The following is a 26,868-nucleotide window of genomic DNA, read 5'->3' as shown; positions in this document are numbered from 1 at the left end:
AAGGGCCCAGAGGGCAAGTGGGCACAGAAATGAAAAAAACTGCAAAAACAGAGAGAACAAAGCTACAATTACTGGCACAATTAAAGACACAACAGAGATATAGTGAGGAGGCTAGCCAGCCTGAACTGCCAAGTCAGGTCCTCCCTGGACCGGAAACAAACATCCTGGGATCAGTTTTGGGGCATCACCCCTCATCAGCCAAGCTAGCTTGAATCCAGTGGCGCAGTGAGCACAGGACCCACGTCTGGGCATACCCTTCCCGCTTAGGGCGCCAAAAGGGACTAATGTTGGACAGAATGCTGAACAATGCAAACATTCACCCCCAGTCACGAAGATCTTTACCCGCAGTCATCGTTCGTTTGCTCACCACGCCACCCCAGCCTGGACTCAGCCATATTCAATCAGTCTTGACCCTGTTCCTGTGCAAGAATGTCACTTCCTCTGGAGATAGATGATGAAGAACAAAGACTACTTGGCTGGTTTTCTCTAGTAAAGCTGGTTTTAGCCGAAACCTATGATGTCACCTCCTGTAGAGGTAGATTCTGTGAAACTCACTAATGTTACATCCTGTGGCGATTGATGTTGGTGGAATTCTTAGGCAAGGTAGCTGAGATCCAAATTATTACCTTTTACAAGATGTAGAAATTAGGGCATATATTTTTCACTCGGAAGTCCATTCCCTTTTTAATGAGGCAATGGTAGACATGATAGGTCGGCTTTTGCGTAGGCTGTCCACTGTCAAGGTGCTTGTCTATTACTCGGTTCTAGGTCATCCAATATTTCTGTCCTCCCATGCCGCACCTCCACCGCTGCCACCTGCCTTCTCTTCCCCTCCGCGTGTGATAGTGAGTTTCAGTGGATGAAGACCGTACAAGTTGTTTTCCTTGTATGCCGAGTACTTGGTTCTTGCAGCGCTGTATGCCTGTTAGCATGATACCCCCATGCTGTTTGGGAAATGGCACCAATGTTGCTACCCCCTTAAACAGATCACATGAGAGGACACTTTGCAGAAGTAGTTTGGAATGAATTTGGGGAAGCTGTACAACTTTGTTATTCTGTATCTGATACCGTAGACTCAAAGTCCATTGCTATTGCTTAGGTTGGTCCCTGGAAGAGATGGATGACCTGACACGGTCTGTTGTCTGGCTGCATCGTTTCCCAACAAGTTTAAATATATATATATATATATTTATATATCTTTTCAAAACGTTGTATTCACTCCCAAAACTCCTTGGAAAACAACCACCACGGACTCCGATTGCATTTGCAGTGATTTTATTTCAAAACGGCAACACTCACTTGACACGTTTCGAGACCTGTTCTCTTGGTCACGAGTACCGTCAGTGAAGTAAAGGTGAGTTTTAAATAAACATGTGATCTGTTTCCAGGTGCCATAGAAAACAGACTACACAGTATCATTCGTGGAAGACATTTACAACAAAGTATTCATTAAGCATTGTCTGTTCATTTCACAAAACATTCACAAACTGTAATCCTGTGCTTTGTAAATAATAAGTATCTTTTGTTTAAAGATAAACCATAGATTTTATATAATTGTTAGGGATCGTCACACATTTCATTCCCTTCTACGACACTTTGTAGGAGTTATACTTTAATAGTTGTTTTGCCCATGTGGGCTATTTCTTATTTGACAAACTCCTCATTTTCTGCCCAAGTGGGTACTCAAAATATACTTTGCACATCCCAGCTATGAAATACATTGCTTTGTTCAAATTCAAACATGGATTCTCATCCTCCTTGTTTAATCTTCCAATTGAATGTTTATGTGTGGCCTGTCAAAAAAAGGAAAAAATAATAGAACTTATTAATTCCTCTCCTGGAACAACTGGTAATTAAAATATATAAACATTTCTCCTGACAGTGAATTGAAAAAAACGAGCTATTATTGCGAGCTGGTGAAATTAACACCCTTTTACCGATACAGTTATTTCATTTAATTCGTTACACCCTTTAAGCATAAAGAAAAGCGTATAAAAACATCATATAATGTTCCCTTTCCTGACTTCTTCTTACCCCAAATGTACTTCTAGCTCTTCGTCACAGCTGTGCCCTCTTGGTGTCATAGTTCTGTACTGTATAATAAGCCTTGACTCTAGACGTCGTAGGCTTTGGGTTCTATTTCCCCCTCTCTCATTTTGTTTGACTGTTTTCAAGAACACAGAAACTTAACAAGTCTGTGTTTTGTTTGTGATGGCTTTCGAAATGGCGAGCGATGGGATATTGCTTATGCCCTTAATGTTCGAGTATTCGGAGTTTTGCTTTTTTAACAGTACTCCCTATGTAGGTTTTTTTACATGGGCAAAAAAGGGCATAGACTGCGAAGTCCGTGTTGCACGAAGTGTGTTCCACAATTTTGAATGGGACAGTGCCTTCCGATAGAGTGACTTCCTTTCTGTTCCTGCTGTTCTTACATGCTTTGCAGTTTCTGCATTTATAGAATCCCTTTATTCCCTGTATTTTGGTTTTTGGGGGTTCTACTGCTCTGCATAGGAAATCTTTCAATGATCTGGTTCTTCTGAAGGTTACTTGTGGTTCAGATGCCACACATTTGGTCAGGTCAGGATCTGTGTGTAGAATGGGCCAAAACTTCTGCAAGCATTTTCGTACAGTGTATGCTTTATTGCTATAAGTGGTGATAAACCTAGTTGTTCCTGATTCTGCCTTATCTTTTATCATGTCTTTCTGCAGGAGTGAATCTCTTGTCCTTCCAGCTGCTGTTGCTTTAGCTTTGTTTATCACCTTTGTTGAGTACCCTCTTGCTAGGAAACGTGATGTCATTATATCTTCCTCAACTTTAAAGCTACTTTCTGTGCTGCAGTTACGTTTTGCCCTTAACAATTCTCCCAGTGGGATGCTGTTTATGAGAGAATATTGGTGACAGCTTCTGGCATGTAAAATGCTATTTCCCGCAGTCGTTTTCCTGAATAGCGATCTTTCCAATTTATTGTTCTCTATTCTCAGGCTCAGGTCTAGAAATTCCAGTGTTTCCTTTGACCACTGGCTTGTGAATGTAAGGTTGTAGTTGTTAATATTTAACATTGTCACAAAATCAGTTGCCTCTTGTTCAGTTCCCCTCCACACCACAAAAATATCATAATCTATATACCTGACCCATTTTGCCACCTTCTCTGCAAAAATGGGTAAGTGATAGACTACCTTTTCCTCCCAATGCCCCATATGTTTATATATATATATATAACTTTATGGTGTGATCTTATAGGCTTGTAAATGTTATTGAGCAATGTTGGTAGCTAGGATGTGCATTGTACTGTCACATGGATCTGATTCTCTTCTTTGTCTGTCTGATGTTATTGTTTGCAGCCTGTGCTTGCAGGGTTGCTTGCCTACCTGGGTTGGTATGGCATATCCCATTGGAGTTTGTATCTCAGACCCTCTGTATTGCATGCTCTCACTTTCGTCAATCTTGTTTCCTTTGAGGGCATGGAAAAAAGTACATGAACTGATGTCCAAGTGCCTACATGGCTTAGTGACAACACATGCAGAGAGGCACTGAGTCACTTCAAGTTCCTCCCTGCCCCCAATGTACCATTTACAATGCACCACTTTCTGGGATGTTGTAACTCCAGTCTCTTTAATGGACAAAGGTCACAATGACTAGACATATTGAACTTAGATGCTAAGATGGTGGTCTGCTGTCCCATAGAGGCCTTATCTCGATCTCAGCATTTGCTACTGTGAGCAATGGGGCACAGAATCCGAATGTGGCTCTATCCACTGTTTGCTGTTGGTGGATGTAGGGTGGTACAAAAGGGGGTGGCGATGGACGGAACATCTGAACCAATCAAACACTCACACCCAGTCAACAGATCTGGGTTTAATCCATCACCGTTCTTTAGCCCACTCTGCCACCCCAGTTCAGACATGGCCATATGCAAATCAGTCTGACCCTGTGCCTCATTGGAACAGTCCAACCCGAACTGCCAAGCCATGCCTTCCCTGGACCGGAAACAAGCTTCTGAGGACCGGTTTCTGGCATTTCAGCCGTCTTCAGCCCGGCTTGCTTGAATCCAGTGGCAAAGTGAGCAATGGACTCACGTCTGAGCATACCCTGCCACCTTATGGCGAGCAAAGTGGTACAAAAGGGGGTGGTGATGGACGGAGCATCTGAACCAATCAAACACTCACACCCAGTCAACAGATCTGGGTTTAATCCATCACCGTTCTTTAGCCCACTCTGCCACCCCAGTTCAGACATGGCCATATGCAAATCAGTCTGACCCTGTGCCTCATTGGAACAGTCCAACCCGAACTGCCAAGCCATGCCTTCCCTGGACCGGAAACAAGCTTCTGAGGACCGGTTTCTGGCATTTCAGCCGTCTTCAGCCCGGCTTGCTTGAATCCAGTGGCAAAGTGAGCAATGGACTCACGTCTGAGCATACCCTGCCACCTTATGGCGAGCAAAGTGGTACAAAAGGGGGTGGTGATGGACGGAGCATCTGAACCAATCAAACACTCACACCCAGTCAACAGATCTGGGTTTAATCCATCACCGTTCTTTAGCCCAGTCTGCCACCCCAGTTTAGACATGGCCATATGCAAATCAGTCTAACCCAGTGCCTCATGGGAACAGTCCAGCCCAAACTGCCAAGCCATGCCTTCACTGGACCGGAAACAAGCTTCCGAGGACCGGTTTCTGGCATTTCAAACATCTTCAGCCCGGCTTGCTTGAATCCAGTGGCAAAGTGAGCAAGGGATTTACGTCTGAGCATACCCTGCCACCTTTTGGCGAGCAAAGTGGTACAAAAGGGGGTGTACCACGTTGGTGGATGTAGGTCAATGCAGAACTTTATGCTGAGATTGTGGCCCATAGGATGGTGCAGGAATTTCTAATTGATGCTCTATAGTGGACCCTGGTGAAATTTCCATAATGTTGACATAATTCTGGTAATTTCATTTAGCCATGTTATGCTAAATTCCCCCACATTGCGGTAGATTGCCCTTTTGCACAATTACACACCGTTCAACTTAAACTTGTAGCACAACTACAACGCGATTAGCTGCTGTTTGCCACACTTGTTTTTTGCACTTCAAAATGGACTCGAGGATGCATTTCGCACTACAGTATAGCGCCAAACACCAGTTTTACATTTTGTATAATTTCACAAAATCTTCCTGAAATTTCTCGTAATTATGCAAATCTGAATTATGCAAATGTTGCATACCCCTGCTCTATACTCATGTTGGTGCATGTCCACCTTGTAAACTCTACCTATGGAAAGCGCGATTGCCCAAAATGTAGGTATCACTGTGTCTGTCACATTGAGTCTGGCGGAGCTGTAAGTCTTGTCTTGCTTGTGGTGGGGTTAATATTATTTGTGCAGTTACCATACTCCCTTTTTCTTCCTTTCACTTCTCTGCAGGAAGAAATGAAGGAGCACCCCAGAGAGTGCTGGGCTGTTCCCATGGCTGCTTACACTGTGCTAATGAGGTGCCTTCGGGAAGGGGTAAGTCTCTTTTATTGGCCTCTGTAGAAATTCTCCACTGTAATAACCCTTCAGGCTCTGGAAGAATTGTAGCCTGCAGCGGTGCCGGATCCTGTCAGCCGAGCATCGCTCCTGAATTTAAAGAATTGTGCTCGATCCTCGCCTTCTATCAGCTCGCTGGCATGGAGCAGGTGTTGCTACAAGTCTCCATGTAGGAGTTATGAAGCGCTACCTGTTTTCTTGGAGGGGCATCAAGAAAAGACTTGTGTAATGTTTCATTTGTTAAAGTCTTGGTTTTCTTTCTTAGCTAACAACGAGTAAAACCGAGGCCTGATAAAGCATTTCTCTTCTGCACGCTGAAGAAAACTCAGATGATGTATCCTCATGTCTTAGTCGCATCAGGAATGGCCTTTCCAGGCCGTCCAATCAGGCTTCAGCTTGCAGCAAATCAGCTGGTAGATTAGCTTTGATTTGAACCGTCTGTCACATCGCCGAGCAGCAGGGTTATATTAATGAATGTTAAAGGGCAAAACTAAATCTGGGGGTAAATATTCCTGAACCCCGCTTAGCCGTGAAAACCACTGAAGCCTTTCCCCCTCAAAGAGTTGTTGGGTGCCTTTGTTATGACATGTCTACCCCTGTAACACAATCTCTGGCCAAGGCAATGCTGGAAGCGAAAATCATACCCTTGGCAAAAGGGACGGACGAGGTACAGTAAACTGCCCCTATGCTAACGTTAATTTAAGAACAATAAATCCGGAATATGCCTTCATTATTTTAGAATCGCGACATGCACTATGTGCAGTTTCCAACTTCTTTCATAGTTGTAAATGCATAAAAGACTGATCGGTATTTACATGTATCTGTTTTACCTTGATGACTATGTAGGTAGGTATGAGGCAGAATCTCAGGAAATGGCATAGCATTTCTGCACAATTAGCAATTTGAAGAATCTTCACCTATTTTGGTGATTGGAAAATGAGATTCTATCATTTTCAGGATGTAAATACCAAGAAATGGCTGGCACTGCTACTGTTAATTATGTTCTGTGTTAAGAGGCTGTTTATTGTATATATTTTATTGTGGGTTTATATAGCGCTAGGAATCGACTCCCGGAGGAGTATCTCCACGCTTCGACCGCTGGGGAACCCGTCCTGGCTCACCCTGAGAGATGGTCCCTGATGGGTATCTCTAAGATGCGACCAAGCATCCCCGGCGGTCTGGGGGGGCCGTTGTGAAGATGAGGCAAGCTGATGCCCAGAGTTGCCGAGTGTGGTTTCTGACTATAGTAGGCACCGAGGCGAGAATTATCGAGTCCGCTGACCCTGGTCCACGACCCTGCCGCGTCGGGAATCGAACCCTGGTCCCGGGCCGTTCTCTGCTTACGGGTCTGCCGCCTCTAACCAGTGAGCCACACTTCTCCAATACCAGTGAGCCACACTTCTCCAGTTTCTGGCGCTCAAGAAAAATGGCAGCTCTGTAGCAGAGCTACGCACTCCATCTCCCCCAAACATGGCGCAGTGGAAGGGGTCGCTGGGCCTAACTGTGGCGATGGACCATTATTTCTGCCATCTCCGCTGAGAAGTCGTCAGAGAAGATCACCTGCTCCCTAGTGCATGCTGCATTAGAAAACCTGGTGGCTGCCAACAGCATAGAACGAGACAAATGTGGTCTGGGCATTTCAAGCAATGAGGAGTGAGGGAAGTCCAGCACAAACTAGCTGGATACAAGCAGTGCACTAATCATCACTTTCCTGGTCCATGCTCCTCACGGTGGCTCACAGAATGGCCTCCCTCCCTGTGCGATGATTCTGACAAATCTTATCTGTTAAAAATCAACAAATATTACTTATCCACTCTGGGGTTAAGGACATGATACATATTGGACTGTCTACTTCTGTGCTTTGATTTGTAAAGCCAACAATGGCAACTGAAGCGCTCACACAGCGGTCACAGGATCTAAAGTCTTGGGGTCTGTCATAATGGTAAGAAACTTCACCCAGCTGGAACGGGAAGAAAATGTCCAAAAGATTTACTTAATCTTGGAACAATATTACCAAATGGGATGATCTTACATCAAACTTAGCTACAAGCAAAGGTGTCCGTGTAGGTGTCGAATAACAAGAAATGCATTATTTTGTCAATACCCAACATATATTGTAAACACAAAAAAATTAGAAAATAAAAGGCTTCACCAGTTCTAAACACAGTAGAAAATCTATAAAGGTAGTGGTTGTAAAAACACAGCATAGAAGTATATTCATCACTATTAAACTAGCAAAATCTACTCATTGGCTATAGTGAACACACAGTGCTGGTAGAGAAAAGGGTGTCAGAAATACGTTCAAAATATAAAGAAGCAACCAAAAACACTCAGGATAGTTCATTAGAAAGAAGCACCTAAAATTAAAATTGGTATTACCTAATGGCCTTTACTGCTGTATTGCTGTCCTAGGCGTTTCAACCCTGTATGAATGACTAGGTCTTTATTAGGCCCAAGAAGAAATTTACTGAAAACAAGAGTATAGACACTGAATAGAAAGAAAGACGAAATCACAATAAAATGTCAGCACCTACTGAATATGTATAAATGAGCCCGGTCATGTCTTAAAGTACTTGTAGTTCTTAAAAATGCTAACGTTTTCCTACAAAGAAAAAGATAAAGGAAGAATGAGACAAGGAGACAGACAATCTCAGGCTGCGATCTGTGAATATATGCAGTGAAGGGTGTACTCACAGTGGCCCACTAGTTAGAAAGACTCACTTTTGTATCACAGATGCAGTGAAAACCCCTAAATTGAAGGTAAAGACATGTCATGAGCCTAAACAATGGGTTAATATTGGAGAAGAGGTAAAGGATTAGACTTACTTACATGGCTGGCGCAAACGAGTCTGATGGGCAGTCACTGGAAAGGAGAGCCACCCTCATGCCTCAAGGAATGGCACAATGGGCGAATCCAGGTATGGTATTGGTGGAGTTGAAAGGGAATATCAAGTGAGTCACTAATGTCACCAAGTAACTGAAGTAGACAAAATTACAATGATGTATTGAGGGACAAAATAGAGCTCCAAGAGGCAAGGGCGATATCCCAGCTTCATAGGGTACAGCACCCATTTGGTATCAAGAAAGGATTGAAAGAGCAGCTGGTGTAAAGGCTCACAAGGCGGTTGTGAACATTGTGACAAGTCCCGATTAGACTTTTTCTATTCTTATCATGTACTTGCCTGCATACCCTTTTATCTTCCGATTAGAAAGTATGAAGTTTTTGACACATACAGAAGTGTTAGCATAATATCTTCTTCCTGCCTAGGTTGACATATTTCTGTTTAATTCTGATCGCTGCCATCGCACTATTGACACTTGGTGAAAGTCTATGGTTTATTTTTAGGGGCAATTTATCTGCAAGAAAAATCTAGAAATATCTTTTGTCGCCATACTTATTTGTCTAGTTGGGACTGTAATACAACCAGCTGTATAAACATGGGATACAATTGGCAATCAGATACTATTAAAACTCAGATATTTGACCATTAATTATGACAACAATCTGGGAACAGTGTAGAGATGTGGCCTTGAGCCCAGCACTGCTTATCATTACCTGGCAAAGCCTGTAATGCAGAATAGCTAAATATTGATGTTGAGTATATTGATACTGAGTAATCCATTTTAAGGAAGTTTATTTATAGGCTTGCCATTTTCTGCTTTTGCTCAATTTTAGCATAGAGCTTAGAAGTAGCAATAGGGTGGTAGGATCCTAGGACCTTGTTAACCATGTTTGGAATGTTCATGTTGTTGGTGTGTTTACAGTTGGTCCGGGGCCTGGCCAGCCAGCTATACTGGACCCCTCCCCCCTCCTGAGGTGGCAAGGAACCTTCTTGTTGACACACATTTATCCTTAAAACCCCAGATCTGAGTTGGTTAAAACAGCATGCTCTATACTTAGGATATCCTAAAATTCCTTCCCTGGGAAACCTAGAAAACAGTAGTGCAAGCACTGATCCTATCCAGGCTGGTCTATGTCAACATCTTGTACCTAGGAGTCCCAGGGTATCGTATCCATAGATTGCAAAAGATACAAACAAATCATAGTCCACCTTCTCTTTAACCTTCCCAAACACTGCTCATTCTCCCAGTAACGTAACCAGCTGCACTGGCTCCAGTGAAGAAAAGGGTAACTTTTACAGCTTTGACAGAGGCACTTTCAGCCTTCTACAAGACAGGTCTCAATTACCTACATGAGAGGATGACATTACACTGCCCCAGAAGATCCTTGCGGTCAAGGTAAGTTCGTCTGCTGACCTTTCCCTTCACCAAACTTAAGAAGTGGGCAGCTCTGCCTGTTTGGTTCTGGCAGCTAAACATTGGAATGACCTTCCCTTTCCCCTTACATGTTTACAGGATAAAAGCTGTACCACAAACAGCCGAATACCGATCTGTTCAAAGGATAAGGTGGTTAGGTGCCCCTCCCAATGGCTGCAGTACCTGAGCGCTCTACAGATTCCCTTCATTCATGTATTTATGTTGTTTTTGCTGGCTGTGTCATGCAGTACTTCATTTATTTTTGTCTGTGTGGTACCATTTATATTTTAGACACTAGACTTCGCTTTAGAAATATGCATTTTAAAGCTGTATCCCACGATTTTAGTGCTATTTTGAGTGTATTAATGTACAAAAGAGAATTTGCAGTTCCACTGTGTCCAAGAACTCATCTAGTGGGACTTATTGTGACCAGGATGCAGTATTGCTCAGTGGGGCATATACGGCTCACATTCCAACTGGATTTCTTTTTTATTTGGTACACTAAAGTAAGTCCTTGCACCGAGGGATCGAAATCATACCCCTTCAGGTCTGAGGTGGACACCCAGATTGTGACAATTCCAGAATGAGGAATGCAGTGCTGACATCTGTCAAGTCACTGCATTAGCGTGTGATCAGCGTGATGTGGCAAGGTGTCAGGAAAGCAAATGCTCTTGAACATACAAGTGGACTAAGGGTTTTGTTGCATGCAGAGCTAGGAGCACCACAGTGCTTGATGGATGTGATGTACAAAATGGGTCGCACTCCGACTCCACCCACCAGCAGGTGTGCCCCAGGAGCATCATGGTCGATGCAGTCTTTAGATAGCGAGTGCGCTATATCGAAGAAAAAGTGTGTCGTAGCAAGGTTGCAGCACCAACTCTGGACACCGGTGTTTCGGAATAGTTGTTCCTCGTCAGCAGAGTGTAGGTATTCGGGGTTAGCTGTGCAGGCTGCCAAATGTTCTCAGGTATGTACCTCTCACGGCGCGGGTGCGGGATCCGAGCTCGTCAGCCCAAGCTCGAGGGAGCTTATCAATGTACAAAATGGGTCGCACTCCGACTCCACCCACCAGCAGGTGTGCCCCAGGAGCATCATGGTCGATGCAGTCTTTAGATAGCGAGTGCGCTATATCGAAGTAAAAGTGTGTCGTAGCAAGGTTGCAGCACCAACTCTGGACACCGGTGTTTCGGAATAGTTGTTCCTCGTCAGCAGAGTGTAGGTATTCGGGGTTAGCTGTGCAGGCTGCCAAATGTTCTCAGGTATGTACCTCTCACGGCGCGGGTGCGGGATCCGAGCTCGTCAGCCCAAGCTCGAGGGAGCTTATCAATGTACAAAATGGGTCGCACTCCGACTCCACCCACCAGCAGGTGTGCCCCAGGAGCATCATGGTCGATGCAGTCTTTAGATAGCGAGTGCGCTATATCGAAGAAAAAGTGTGTCGTAGCAAGGTTGCAGCACCAACTCTGGACACCGGTGTTTCGGAATAGTTGTTCCTCGTCAGCAGAGTGTAGGTATTCGGGGTTAGCTGTGCAGGCTGCCAAATGTTCTCAGGTATGTACCTCTCACGGCGCGGGTGCGGGATCCGAGCTCGTCAGCCCAAGCTCGAGGGAGCTTATCAATGTACAAAATGGGTCGCACTCCGACTCCACCCACCAGCAGGTGTGCCCCAGGAGCATCATGGTCGATGCAGTCTTTAGATAGCGAGTGCGCTATATCGAAGAAAAAGTGTGTCGTAGCAAGGTTGCAGCACCAACTCTGGACACCGGTGTTTCGGAATAGTTGTTCCTCGTCAGCAGAGTGTAGGTATTCGGGGTTAGCTGTGCAGGCTGCCAAATGTTCTCAGGTATGTACCTCTCACGGCGCGGGTGCGGGATCCGAGCTCGTCAGCCCAAGCTCGAGGGAGCTTATCAATGTACAAAATGGGTCGCACTCCGACTCCACCCACCAGCAGGTGTGCCCCAGGAGCATCATGGTCGATGCAGTCTTTAGATAGCGAGTGCGCTATATCGAAGAAAAAGTGTGTCGTAGCAAGGTTGCAGCACCAACTCTGGACACCGGTGTTTCGGAATAGTTGTTCCTCGTCAGCAGAGTGTAGGTATTCGGGGTTAGCTGTGCAGGCTGCCAAATGTTCTCAGGTATGTACCTCTCACGGCGCGGGTGCGGGATCCGAGCTCGTCAGCCCAAGCTCGAGGGAGCTTATCAATGTACAAAATGGGTCGGAGTGCGACCCATTTTGTACATTGATAGGCTGACGAGCTCGGATCCCGCACCCGCGCCGTGAGAGGTACATACCTGAGAACATTTGGCAGCCTGCACAGCTAACCCCGAATAACCTACACTCTGCTGACGAGGAACAACTATTCCGAAACACCGGTGTCCAGAGTTGGTGCTGCAACCTTGCTACGACACACTTTTCTTCGATATAGCGCACTCGCTATCTAAAGACTGCATCGACCATGATGCTCCTGGGGCACACCTGCTGGTGGGTGGAGTCGGAGTGCGACCCATTTTGTACATTGATAGGCTCCCTCGAGCTTGGGCTGACGAGCTCGGATCCCGCACCCGCGCCGTGAGAGGTACATACCTGAGAACATTTGGCAGCCTGCACAGCTAACCCCGAATAACCTACACTCTGCTGACGAGGAACAACTATTCCGAAACACCGGTGTCCAGAGTTGGTGCTGCAACCTTGCTACGACACACTTTTCTTCGATATAGCGCACTCGCTATCTAAAGACTGCATCGACCATGATGCTCCTGGGGCACACCTGCTGGTGGGTGGAGTCGGAGTGCGACCCATTTTGTACATTGATAGGCTCCCTCGAGCTTGGGCTGACGAGCTCGGATCCCGCACCCGCGCCGTGAGAGGTACATACCTGAGAACATTTGGCAGCCTGCACAGCTAACCCCGAATAACCTACACTCTGCTGACGAGGAACAACTATTCCGAAACACCGGTGTCCAGAGTTGGTGCTGCAACCTTGCTACGACACACTTTTCTTCGATATAGCGCACTCGCTATCTAAAGACTGCATCGACCATGATGCTCCTGGGGCACACCTGCTGGTGGGTGGAGTCGGAGTGCGACCCATTTTGTACATTGATAGGCTCCCTCGAGCTTGGGCTGACGAGCTCGGATCCCGCACCCGCGCCGTGAGAGGTACATACCTGAGAACATTTGGCAGCCTGCACAGCTAACCCCGAATAACCTACACTCTGCTGACGAGGAACAACTATTCCGAAACACCGGTGTCCAGAGTTGGTGCTGCAACCTTGCTACGACACACTTTTCTTCGATATAGCGCACTCGCTATCTAAAGACTGCATCGACCATGATGCTCCTGGGGCACACCTGCTGGTGGGTGGAGTCGGAGTGCGACCCATTTTGTACATTGATAGGCTCCCTCGAGCTTGGGCTGACGAGCTCGGATCCCGCACCCGCGCCGTGAGAGGTACATACCTGAGAACATTTGGCAGCCTGCACAGCTAACCCCGAATAACCTACACTCTGCTGACGAGGAACAACTATTCCGAAACACCGGTGTCCAGAGTTGGTGCTGCAACCTTGCTACGACACACTTTTCTTCGATATAGCGCACTCGCTATCTAAAGACTGCATCGACCATGATGCTCCTGGGGCACACCTGCTGGTGGGTGGAGTCGGAGTGCGACCCATTTTGTACATTGATAGGCTCCCTCGAGCTTGGGCTGACGAGCTCGGATCCCGCACCCGCGCCGTGAGAGGTACATACCTGAGAACATTTGGCAGCCTGCACAGCTAACCCCGAATAACCTACACTCTGCTGACGAGGAACAACTATTCCGAAACACCGGTGTCCAGAGTTGGTGCTGCAACCTTGCTACGACACACTTTTCTTCGATATAGCGCACTCGCTATCTAAAGACTGCATCGACCATGATGCTCCTGGGGCACACCTGCTGGTGGGTGGAGTCGGAGTGCGACCCATTTTGTACATTGATAGGCTCCCTCGAGCTTGGGCTGACGAGCTCGGATCCCGCACCCGCGCCGTGAGAGGTACATACCTGAGAACATTTGGCAGCCTGCACAGCTAACCCCGAATAACCTACACTCTGCTGACGAGGAACAACTATTCCGAAACACCGGTGTCCAGAGTTGGTGCTGCAACCTTGCTACGACACACTTTTCTTCGATATAGCGCACTCGCTATCTAAAGACTGCATCGACCATGATGCTCCTGGGGCACACCTGCTGGTGGGTGGAGTCGGAGTGCGACCCATTTTGTACATTGATAGGCTCCCTCGAGCTTGGGCTGACGAGCTCGGATCCCGCACCCGCGCCGTGAGAGGTACATACCTGAGAACATTTGGCAGCCTGCACAGCTAACCCCGAATAACCTACACTCTGCTGACGAGGAACAACTATTCCGAAACACCGGTGTCCAGAGTTGGTGCTGCAACCTTGCTACGACACACTTTTCTTCGATATAGCGCACTCGCTATCTAAAGACTGCATCGACCATGATGCTCCTGGGGCACACCTGCTGGTGGGTGGAGTCGGAGTGCGACCCATTTTGTACATTGATAGGCTCCCTCGAGCTTGGGCTGACGAGCTCGGATCCCGCACCCGCGCCGTGAGAGGTACATACCTGAGAACATTTGGCAGCCTGCACAGCTAACCCCGAATAACCTACACTCTGCTGACGAGGAACAACTATTCCGAAACACCGGTGTCCAGAGTTGGTGCTGCAACCTTGCTACGACACACTTTTCTTCGATATAGCGCACTCGCTATCTAAAGACTGCATCGACCATGATGCTCCTGGGGCACACCTGCTGGTGGGTGGAGTCGGAGTGCGACCCATTTTGTACATTGATAGGCTCCCTCGAGCTTGGGCTGACGAGCTCGGATCCCGCACCCGCGCCGTGAGAGGTACATACCTGAGAACATTTGGCAGCCTGCACAGCTAACCCCGAATAACCTACACTCTGCTGACGAGGAACAACTATTCCGAAACACCGGTGTCCAGAGTTGGTGCTGCAACCTTGCTACGACACACTTTTCTTCGATATAGCGCACTCGCTATCTAAAGACTGCATCGACCATGATGCTCCTGGGGCACACCTGCTGGTGGGTGGAGTCGGAGTGCGACCCATTTTGTACATTGATAGGCTCCCTCGAGCTTGGGCTGACGAGCTCGGATCCCGCACCCGCGCCGTGAGAGGTACATACCTGAGAACATTTGGCAGCCTGCACAGCTAACCCCGAATAACCTACACTCTGCTGACGAGGAACAACTATTCCGAAACACCGGTGTCCAGAGTTGGTGCTGCAACCTTGCTACGACACACTTTTCTTCGATATAGCGCACTCGCTATCTAAAGACTGCATCGACCATGATGCTCCTGGGGCACACCTGCTGGTGGGTGGAGTCGGAGTGCGACCCATTTTGTACATTGATAGGCTCCCTCGAGCTTGGGCTGACGAGCTCGGATCCCGCACCCGCGCCGTGAGAGGTACATACCTGAGAACATTTGGCAGCCTGCACAGCTAACCCCGAATAACCTACACTCTGCTGACGAGGAACAACTATTCCGAAACACCGGTGTCCAGAGTTGGTGCTGCAACCTTGCTACGACACACTTTTCTTCGATATAGCGCACTCGCTATCTAAAGACTGCATCGACCATGATGCTCCTGGGGCACACCTGCTGGTGGGTGGAGTCGGAGTGCGACCCATTTTGTACATTGATAGGCTCCCTCGAGCTTGGGCTGACGAGCTCGGATCCCGCACCCGCGCCGTGAGAGGTACATACCTGAGAACATTTGGCAGCCTGCACAGCTAACCCCGAATAACCTACACTCTGCTGACGAGGAACAACTATTCCGAAACACCGGTGTCCAGAGTTGGTGCTGCAACCTTGCTACGACACACTTTTCTTCGATATAGCGCACTCGCTATCTAAAGACTGCATCGACCATGATGCTCCTGGGGCACACCTGCTGGTGGGTGGAGTCGGAGTGCGACCCATTTTGTACATTGATAGGCTCCCTCGAGCTTGGGCTGACGAGCTCGGATCCCGCACCCGCGCCGTGAGAGGTACATACCTGAGAACATTTGGCAGCCTGCACAGCTAACCCCGAATAACCTACACTCTGCTGACGAGGAACAACTATTCCGAAACACCGGTGTCCAGAGTTGGTGCTGCAACCTTGCTACGACACACTTTTCTTCGATATAGCGCACTCGCTATCTAAAGACTGCATCGACCATGATGCTCCTGGGGCACACCTGCTGGTGGGTGGAGTCGGAGTGCGACCCATTTTGTACATTGATAGGCTCCCTCGAGCTTGGGCTGACGAGCTCGGATCCCGCACCCGCGCCGTGAGAGGTACATACCTGAGAACATTTGGCAGCCTGCACAGCTAACCCCGAATAACCTACACTCTGCTGACGAGGAACAACTATTCCGAAACACCGGTGTCCAGAGTTGGTGCTGCAACCTTGCTACGACACACTTTTCTTCGATATAGCGCACTCGCTATCTAAAGACTGCATCGACCATGATGCTCCTGGGGCACACCTGCTGGTGGGTGGAGTCGGAGTGCGACCCATTTTGTACATTGATAGGCTCCCTCGAGCTTGGGCTGACGAGCTCGGATCCCGCACCCGCGCCGTGAGAGGTACATACCTGAGAACATTTGGCAGCCTGCACAGCTAACCCCGAATAACCTACACTCTGCTGACGAGGAACAACTATTCCGAAACACCGGTGTCCAGAGTTGGTGCTGCAACCTTGCTACGACACACTTTTCTTCGATATAGCGCACTCGCTATCTAAAGACTGCATCGACCATGATGCTCCTGGGGCACACCTGCTGGTGGGTGGAGTCGGAGTGCGACCCATTTTGTACATTGATAGGCTCCCTCGAGCTTGGGCTGACGAGCTCGGATCCCGCACCCGCGCCGTGAGAGGTACATACCTGAGAACATTTGGCAGCCTGCACAGCTAACCCCGAATAACCTACACTCTGCTGACGAGGAACAACTATTCCGAAACACCGGTGTCCAGAGTTGGTGCCGCAACCTTGCTACGACACACTTTTCTTCGATATAGCGCACTCGCTATCTAAAGACTGCATCGACCATGATGCTCCTGGGGCACACCTGCTGGTGGGTGGAGTCGGAGTGCGACCCATTTTGTACATTGATAGGCTCCCTCGAGCTTGGGCTGACGAGCTCGGATCCCGCACCCGCGCCGTGAGAGGTACATACCTGAGAACATTTGGCAGCCTGCACAGCTAACCCCGAATAACCTACACTCTGCTGACGAGGAACAACTATTCCGAAACACCGGTGTCCAGAGTTGGTGCTGCAACCTTGCTACGACACACTTTTCTTCGATATAGCGCACTCGCTATCTAAAGACTGCATCGACCATGATGCTCCTGGGGCACACCTGCTGGTGGGTGGAGTCGGAGTGCGACCCATTTTGTACACTTGATGGATGTGATGGCGCCCTTTCATCACATGGTGTTGTGATGACACATGACGCGTCACAGTGTTTGATGAAACGGTATGTGTGGGTATCCAAATAAATGGAGAATAGTACTTTATGAATGATAACCCAAGGCAATCGGTTAAGCACTATGGTAATTCATAGGGGAAAAGCAACAACAGAGGTATTGGTGTACAGCCATATTAATTTAATAGAGACCATCTGAATGGAAAATTGATTTTAATGCCCCTGTCTCTTTGGGTCTGTGGATTGCTTCTGTTGTATATATGTGCTTAGAGCAAACATAGCGCTCTGTGACCAACAGTATGTGATCTGACAAGGATTTCAAGGTGCTTCACATCTCAGTGCTTACCAAACGACATTCTACGCCCATTGGTGCTGGATTTAAATTTTCACTCTCAAATGCACCCACATAATGCTCTTAGTAGCCTGCAAAGTTGCCTCACAATATTTTGGAATAGCAAACTCTAATCAAAGAGGCATTGATTACCTACTGCAAATTGTCCAGTCTAAGTCACAATGTCGTACACCGCTGTCAGCTGACACACCTCAAGAAGTCATCTCACAGATTGGTGTGCATCAGAGGAAATATCCTAAATATGACCGACTCCACGGAGACAATATGAAAGGACACCAAATAATTAAAAGCTGACCAAAAACACAGTAAATCACAATCAGAGGTTGTGTAGTCTCTGACAATCATCCTCTTTCAGTACCAGTACCAGTCTCCTCTCTTTTTAATGTTTCCCTCCCCTTTCTGTCCTCTCTTCTGTTTTACGTTATGGTATGCAGATTTGTAGGGCACACTATCACCTGGGAGAGCATCCTGGTGCAGAGCAGGTGTGCGTCTAGGCACACCTAGGGCCTAGTGGGACTACTTGAAAAGCCAGGTGTTCAACTTCTAGCGGAATCCAAGAAACGTGGAAGAGTTTCATATGTGTAGTGTCAGGTTGTTCCATACTTTAAGAGCGAAGTCGGAGAAAGTTTAAGTGCCAGATCTGTTTTTCTGTATTCATGTGATTTGTGCAAATAGGTGTTCTTATTTATATATACCACAATGGCTAGGCATCAATAAATCATTGCTCACTTTACATTAATCCTGCCTGGGTATTGAACCATATATGGCCTTTATCCACAATGCAAAGCATAGATTTTTAATGACCCGATTCAGGTTGAACCTACTTCAACACATTTTGGCGGTTCCCGCAGGGTACACATGTGGTATAGGGTTTTAACAGACCTACATACTCTGCAAAAAACTCTCGATACCTTAGAATAGAAGTTGGCACGGAAACTGGAAATGCAAAAGACAAGTTTATTAAGACCCCATGGGGTGGTGGTACAATCCTACAGCACCCTTCGGTAATGCAAGAAGTATCACGCCAAATATTGAGTATATGGCTTCTTTTATACAGTTTACAGGAATTTGAAAAATAGGCGGTACACACTTTACACAATTTCGGGTACATATTAGGGCATTTTTGGAACACAGCCAACTTATGGGAGGAGTTTAGTACCACTGGTCAGTTTGAAAAACATTCCTAAGCAGTGACCGATCATTAACCTTGAAAGCCTGAATATGCATGTGCAGGCTTGACCATTACTAAAAATAGCCGGTTGCTGGGAAGATCAAATAGTCATCGGAAGAGAGAAAGGACAAAAGGGCATGCTGACCACGAGGCAGCGCATTCGCTGTAAATGGAAGCCAGGAATACAAAATGGCCTCCAGAATATAGTCAAGCTAACAGTGAAAACTTCGTGTAGCTGAAGCAAATGCTAATCCAATCGCTGTCAAACTACGACAGACGGCCCTTTTAGCATTTAGCTGAAGCTACCTCATATCTGAAGTAATCTGGGTGCTCATCATCAATATTAATTAGCATTATGTTCGTTATTTCGTTGCTGATCATTTGCTCATTTTTGGCAATAGCTTGTTTGGACGGAATGCAAGCAGTGATACATACGGAGCATAATGTAGGGCCACATTGGATACATAGGCAAAGGAAAAAGAGTATTCCAATGAAAATACAAAGGATAGTCAATAGTTTCCAACCCCAGGTACTAAGCAAAGTCCAGAACCAATTTGAGAATGTCCATGTACCATTTTCGGGGTGGATTTCAGCAGCGATTTTGTGTAATTTAGAAATAGCATCATATACAGAAGGCGAGTTGTCAGGAACATATACACAACAACTACTACCGATGATGCGACATGCACCTCCACAATCAGCCAATACTACATCTTGAACCATTCGGTTCTGAAGTGTCACAACTCTGGTAATTTAAAGCTCCTCAGTTAAGTTCCCTAAAGCGGAGGCAGTTTGATTGGCAACAGCTTCCACAACACGTGTTAGCCGTCTTATTTTTCTACTGTTTTGGGCTGCACCTACAAAGGAAAACAGGCCTAAATTGAAGTCAACATATTGCTGCAGGGCAGTATCAGTTTGGTCGACATCATCAATATCTAATGTCCTTTTAACTCTATCCAATATAAAATCGTGATATAGCACAAAATCATTATGGTACATCGGCGGGCGATAAACACAGGGGGCAATACAAAAGATATGTAGCAAGTTCCTAACCACCCAATCGGAAGGCGGTGGTAGCCCTTATCCCCACAAATAAAATAAGTGTTACGTGATGCTACAAAAGAAATATTATTTGGTGTGTCAAATGCTAGAGTAGTAGTACATTCACTTTTTCCCACTGGGATAGTACCTTTATTTCTTACACAAAAATCAGCTTTTGCTTCAATAACTGTGATCACAAATAAACTAGACATATTCACAGTTCTTAGATGAGTAAAAATACGGGGTGTAGATACATTATCCGGTCGATATTCTTCCCACTCGAGTTTAGTTCCCTCTGCTTGTGGGTAACCCTCTTTATAATTATGACAAACTTTATTAAGTCGGAAAAGAAGTCCACCTTTTGTTGGCCATCTCAAAGTGAAGAGGAGAGTGTACCAGGCATTGCAGGAACCATTATGAGAAAATGGAAGAGGAATAAGTGGAGTTCCTCCTTTCTTTTGATGTCCAGGCAACATTCCACATACCCAACAGTTTTTAAGGTTCGTAATGTTGTGGGTGTGGTGTAGAATTCGGATGAAACTGTTATTCAAATAAGTTTGCCTATGCTTTTCTTCATGATAAGGCAAGGTAAAATGAAAATGCTCAGATGGAACTGGAGTGGTAGGCAGCAAATATTTTCTCGCCGGGGCCATTCGTTCTACGACCCAAGCTATTATCGCTATTACCACTATTATAGAAACAAAAATCACAGCACCAAGAATCTTCTTATTTCTCCTCGTATTAGGTGCCATAGTCTCAAAACAAAATAATCAAAAATAAAGCTAAAAAAAACAAATGAGTGCTGAGCCCCGAGGTAGCCGCAGGTAGAGAAGTGTGGCTCAATGGTTAGAGCGGCAGACCCTGATGCAGTAGTCTGGCCGGGACCAGGGTTCAATTCCCGCCTCGGCGGGTCTTGGGCTCAATTTCCTCGGACCTGATAATTCTCGCCTCAGTGCCTATTCTGATCATGAGCCCCACTCTGCACCTCTGGGCAATAGCTTGCTTAATCTCTACAACGGCCCCAACAACGCTGAGGATGCCTGACTTCACCTTGGGGGTGCCCAGGAGTGGGCTCCTCACAGGGAAAGGCCAGGAAGGGTTCCTCGGCGGTATTCGTACAAGCGCCGAGATGCCTCCGGGTAGTCGTGCGCTATAAAAGTGCGTAATTATTATTATTTATCATTTTTCTTCTCCGAGATTCAAGACGGGCGTCTCTACACTGGGCAGAACTGATCCCCCCCCTTGATATTCTCGGTTTCCGTTTTCACAAACCTCAGGGTGGTAACTCAACCGGTCTCGCACAAAACAGCTGCCTTTCTCGATCGCAGATTGTACTTCGCTGCACCAGAAACAGTGTGGTCCGGGAAGGCTTCCTCGGATTCACTGGGCATAGTGGCTGGGCTCTTCTCTGCATCCAAAATATCCCGATAATCAGACAGCACAGCAGGGTTCACCAGATCCGGAGAGACACGGCGACAATGAGTGGAATGCACCCACCGCTTCCTGTTCGTAACACGCACTGCTGTTCGGGTTGCAAGCAACACTTGCTCAGGACCACACCATCTTGGTTTTAAGCTGCTGGACCTCTCAAATGCTCGGACCATCACGTGATCCCCAGGTCGGAGATCATGAGCCTCGCCTGTAGATTTATCTGGAAGCGCTTCTCGGACCTGTTGATGAATCAAAAGTAAATCATTTGTTAATCGCGCCAAATAATCGTTCATCATTGTACAAGTCACATCATGTACTAGGCGGGGCTTAGGAACTCCCCAAATATTCATAGGCCTTCCAAACACCACTTCATAGGGTGTGAGGCCAGATCGGGAGTGTGGCACTGATCTAATAGATAGTAATGCTAAGGGCAAGGCATCCGGCCATTTCAAAGACGTGGATGCCACAATCTTTGCTAGCTTCAGCTTCAAAGTAGCATTGTATCTCTCCACCAAACCTGCTGACTGCGGATGGAACACAGCACAGAATTTTCGTTTTATCCTCAATCCTTTCAGGACATACTCCACAATCTTCCCGACAAAATGGGGATCGTTGTCGCTCCACAAAAATTTATAAAAGTACTCCTTAAGTAACACCTTAGCTGTTGTCAACGCAGTATTGTCCTTCATGGGGTAGGCCTCTATCCATTTACTGAAGGCACACACCACCACTAAGACATACCTCAGATTATTACAGCGTTCAAGTTGGATGTAATCCATCTGTAGTACTTCAAATGGTGCAGTCGGTGGAGCGAACCCTTCTTTAGGAGTATAAGTCCCTTTGGCATGATTGTACTGTAAGCATATCAAGCAGGTCTGCACTACTCTCTTAGCCATGCTGGCAATCTCAGGATGCTCCCAAACTCGTGTAAGCAATTTGGTAATTGCAAGAGCTCCAACATGTGCCAGCCCATGTGTCATTTGAACCATTGCTTGCAGATAGGCGGCATGCAATTTCCATCTCTCCATATCTTTGCTACGCCAACAGCCCTCATCATCCAACACTCCCTCTGTTGCCCAACTTGCAAGTTCTGCTTCAGAAGCTGATTTCTGTAGGTCTAATATTTCGTCTCTGGCGTCATGCCATCGCTCAGCCTGTGATTTCACCACATACATGGGAGAGACATTCTTTAACATTGCAGTCTCTCGCGCTGTGCGATTTGCAAAGGTATTCCCTTGTCCTATTTTATCTGTCACCTTTTTATGTGCACTGCATTTGACTATCGCTACTTTCTTTGGGCATAATAGTGCATTCAGGAGATCGTGTACTAACTCTCCATGCATGATTAGCACCCCATGCGAAGTCAGAAACCCTCGTTCCTTCCAGAGTAGGCCAAAATCATGCGCTACTCCAAAAGCATAGCGACTATCAGTGTAAATATTCACACATAATCCAGCACTTAGCTCACATGTTTTCATTAGAGCTATCAGTTCAGCTGCTTTGGCCGATTTTTGTGGTATGCGAGCTGTCTCTACCACTGTCTTAAGTGTCGTGATTGCATAGGCTGCGGAAGTCGTACCATCTGGCAGCTTTAAACAAGATCCATCAACCCACAGTTCCCCATCTACATCTGGAAGTGGCGTATCCTGTAAGTCAATACGGCCCTTTGTTTGTTCTTCAGTCAGAAAAACACAATCATGTTGTCCTTCCTCTTGGGACTTAGAAACAGGATATGGCAGTAAAGTAGCAGGGTTCAAAGTGGCGCACCTCTTCAGTGTAATATGTGGCGCCAACAGCGTTAACTCATATCCTGTTAAACGAGCGCTAGTTAGATGCTGTGTTTTCGTTTGGTTCAATAAGGCGTCTACCGCATGGGGCACTAACACCAACAATTTATGCGACAAAACTATTCCCTCACTCTGTCGTATAGACACTGCTGTTGCTGCAACTGCTCGAAAACATCCAGGTAATCCTCGTGCTACGGGATCAAGTACTGCTGAGAAGTACGCACAAGGTCGCTGTTTATCTCCGTGTGTCTGCACTAAAACTGATAATGCGCACCCATCTTTCTCGTGTACATATAATGTAAAAATCTTTGTATAATCTGGTGTACCTAACACTGGTGCAGAGCAAAGGGCCCGTCTCAATTGTTCAAAAGCTTTCTGACATTCATCTGTCCATTCAAGAGGAGTCAGTGTATTTTTGGATAACAACGCTAACAAAGGTTTTATAATGTGTGAAAATCCTAATATCCACTGCCTGCAAAAGGACGTAAAACCTATGAAAGCACGAACATCTTTCGGAGTGGAAGGAACTGGTGTGTCTAAAATTGCTTGAATTCGATCAATGCACGCCCCTCCTTAGACAGAAGATGACCGAGGTAGGTCACCTTCGGTCTACAATATTGTAATTTCTTTCTCGAAACCTTGTGATTATTCTCGGCAAGGAAAGAAAGCAGGGAGAGAGTACTCTCCTCGCATTGTTCATGCGTGTCCACTGCTAACAAAAAATCATCAACATATTGAATAAGAGCCACTCCAGACAGTAGCTCAAAAGAATCAAGCTGTCTTTTCAAGGCCTGACTGTAAATACTGGGACTTTCTGTATAGCCTTGAGGAACTCGACAAAATCTAATGATCTATTATTTAAAGTAAAGCCGAAGAGATACCGGCTGTTGGGATGAATGGGGATCGAAAAGAAATCATTTTTTAAATCGATGACAGAGAAAGTGGTGGCTGTGGGTGGGACCAAGGAGAGTAAGGTAGTAATACCGGACACCACAGGATATTTGGGCACTACTATCTTATTGACCTCCCTCAAATCAATAATAAAACGGTAAATCCTAGTGTCTGTATCTTTTTTAGAATCGGAAGAATAGGGCTGTTGCAAACATTATAGGGAACTTCCTCCACTACTCCTACAGCGATCAAGTCATTTATGATACGGGTCTGGGCAGCTTCACCTTCTCTAGAAATGTTATACTGTGGTACACGGGCAAAAGCACTCCCTCCTTTACAGTGATGTGTACGGGAGGGATAATCATCTGTCCTACATCAGTATCAGAAGTGGCCCATAAAGTACTTGGAAGGGAGGCTAACGCATCGGCTTCCTGAAGGAGGTACGATCTCTCAAACTCTGGGTAATTCTCATTCAAAATGACCCGCACCCCTTCGGGGGCGCAGCGTATGGTTGCTCGAAAATACTCAAGCATATCAAGTCCCACAATATTATCTGGTGTATTTGGGGACAACAAAAATGGACATGGGGCAGTGAACTTATCAATGTGAAATGGAAGGGGCTGAGACAATGGGCTAAGGGAAGGTGTTCCATCGAACCCTATCGATGTAATCGTTTCGCCAGACAGGGGAGCCCTTGGAACCATTTGTTTGGACAGAGCGATACGAGTAGCTCCTGTATCAACCAGAAACTGATCAGTAGAACCCAAAACATACGCTGAAATATATGGACCCCTTTGATCTACTGCTACTTCAACCGATTCCATACCCCATCCTACGCAATCCTATGCATACGTATTATCCTGAAACTCAGAAGTCTCACCCTCAGCTATCTGAAATTGATTCCGTCGATCAAAAGTATTATAGTCAGCCTGACCACGACCCCTAACTTCAAACCTACCACGATCATTCGCTCCACCCCTCGGACCTGAATAACTATTCCGAAACCTATTATTTCCTCGACCACGCTGAATACGCTGTTCTCGAAGCACCGGACAATCTGAAAGCCAATGTCCAAACTGTTTACAGTATGCACACTGATCTGCAGAGAGATCAGGGCAGGAAGAAGGCGGGCCATAAGACCCACTTCTACCCCTATCATTTCCCCTCGGCTGTGTAAACCTGAGCCAACATCACCTTCGTCTTCAAATCTTTCGCCTTTCTATCACTACTTTCCTTAGCCTCCAATTTCTGTCGTTCATAATACTGAGCCATAGTTAGGAGAAAAGCGGGGGTTGCAGTGGTCCATGAACTTTCACTAGCCTTTAAACGTTTTGCAATCTCCGGTAGGAGATTAGCCACATACTTATCAACAAACAAATGCCTGGCCGTGTCATCTGTTAATAATTGACCACTATAATCATGAAACGCTTCCGTGTAAAGAAATCAGAAACTGATTCATCTGGCTTCTGTTTACAAGAGGCCAACATCGTCCAATCAATCTTTTTAGGGGGAATGAGCGTTTTTAATTTATTCAAAATAGCCGCCGGGAGGTCTAAAATTAATTTACAAGGTTTACACGCGGGTTCTCTATCCAAATCGGCCTGTGCTAGATCCCTCCAATCTGCACCTAAAATCTGTCGATCATCAAACTTACGAATTGCCCTCCACATATCGGGAGGCAATATTAACCCAAAGAAAAGATCAATGTCAACTAATGTCATGACACATGAAGAAATAGCTCCGTCTACTCCTTTATAGAAAGCTGCCGGATTTTTGCGCGGGTCAGGCAAAGCAGTTTTAAGCGCCATAACATCCGCTCTATTCCTAGGAGTATAAACCCAATTATATATGAAATAGCCCTTCGAATCCGCAGACAACTTATTATCATCTGTACCTTGACCTTTGGGAGGGACATACAAAGGCGCAGCTTCTCGCATAGGCATGACATAAACTGTATCATTCTTATCTGCTCCAAAGATAGGGCACTCCCTGGACTCAACCGCCGATCCAGACGCAGTCGAACCCGCTGTCTTTTTCAGCTCCCGTAGTCGTAACGTCTCATCCAGTAGCTGAACCAGATGCCGGAAGAAATCATCTGCGTCTGCGAGAACAAAAACACCTGTACGTAAATTATCACGACCAACTGCTATAGCCTTAGATTCCAACTCATTTGAATACTTCCTAAACCGTTCGACAACTTCTTGTCCAAAATGTTCCAGAAAATACAATCGCTCTTTTTCAGACCACTTACGCATACAATCTTCAGTCTCTGAAACAGAAATAACATCAACATTAAGTTTACGAGCCATCCCGCGTAATTCTGCAGATCGAGCAGTAGAAAGCATAGAACGGGTATCCCTCCTTTTATCCTGCTCCTCAGATGAATCAGGATCCACATCTGGGGCCGTAGGCATGATATATGGAGGCGGGCAACGATCTAACAATGAAAAATCATCAGATTCATTATTAAGAACAGGATAGAGAGGACGTCGAATAGGAAACTGACCATTAATTTGTAAATCACGCTCTCGTATCTCCCTATCTTTCTGGTCCTGTAGTTCCTTATCCTGTAGCTGTAAAGCTTTAACATGGGCAGCCTTTCGCTGCTCCTTGTCCGCCAAGGCTTGTTCACGCTTCATTCGTTCACGCACCGCTTTCTCCCACATACGCACACAATCAAAATATCCTGTCTAGACCTGCGCTGAAACAAACACTGCTCCACATACTGAACCTTTCGTAAATCAAACGACCCATGTAGTGGCCATTGCAATTCAAGATCAGCCTTGGTGTACTTATTCCATAATGTACTATACATAATAGGGGGAGGCCAAATTTTATGTACATTTCACGATTAGGTGTTCCCTCTGGGGGAGCCGGTTGAGATTCATTTAATCGATAACTGGTACCATTTCCAAGACAGCACAT

The 26,868-nt window shown here is 46.3% G+C and overlaps 1 protein-coding gene across 5 annotated transcripts in view; it reads left to right on the top strand.

Annotated features, from left to right (window-relative positions):
* The window catches only part of ULK4 (unc-51 like kinase 4), a 2,246,396-nt gene that overhangs the window by 748,648 nt on the left and 1,470,880 nt on the right, over positions 1–26,868 (top strand). For all 5 annotated transcript variants that reach the window (XM_078663530.1, XM_078663529.1, XM_078663527.1 and 2 more), the window contains one exon: positions 5,403–5,486. In XM_078663530.1, the coding sequence (XP_078519656.1) occupies positions 5,403–5,486 (84 nt within the window). The remainder of the gene's footprint in view (positions 1–5,402; positions 5,487–26,868) is intronic.

This window comes from Lissotriton helveticus, chromosome 10 (genome assembly GCF_964261635.1).
Source record: "Lissotriton helveticus chromosome 10, aLisHel1.1, whole genome shotgun sequence".
In the NCBI taxonomy this organism is placed as follows: Eukaryota; Metazoa; Chordata; class Amphibia; order Caudata; family Salamandridae; genus Lissotriton; species Lissotriton helveticus.
The sequence above is the reverse complement of the archived record's forward strand: the minus strand, read 5'-3'. Positions and strand labels throughout refer to the sequence as shown.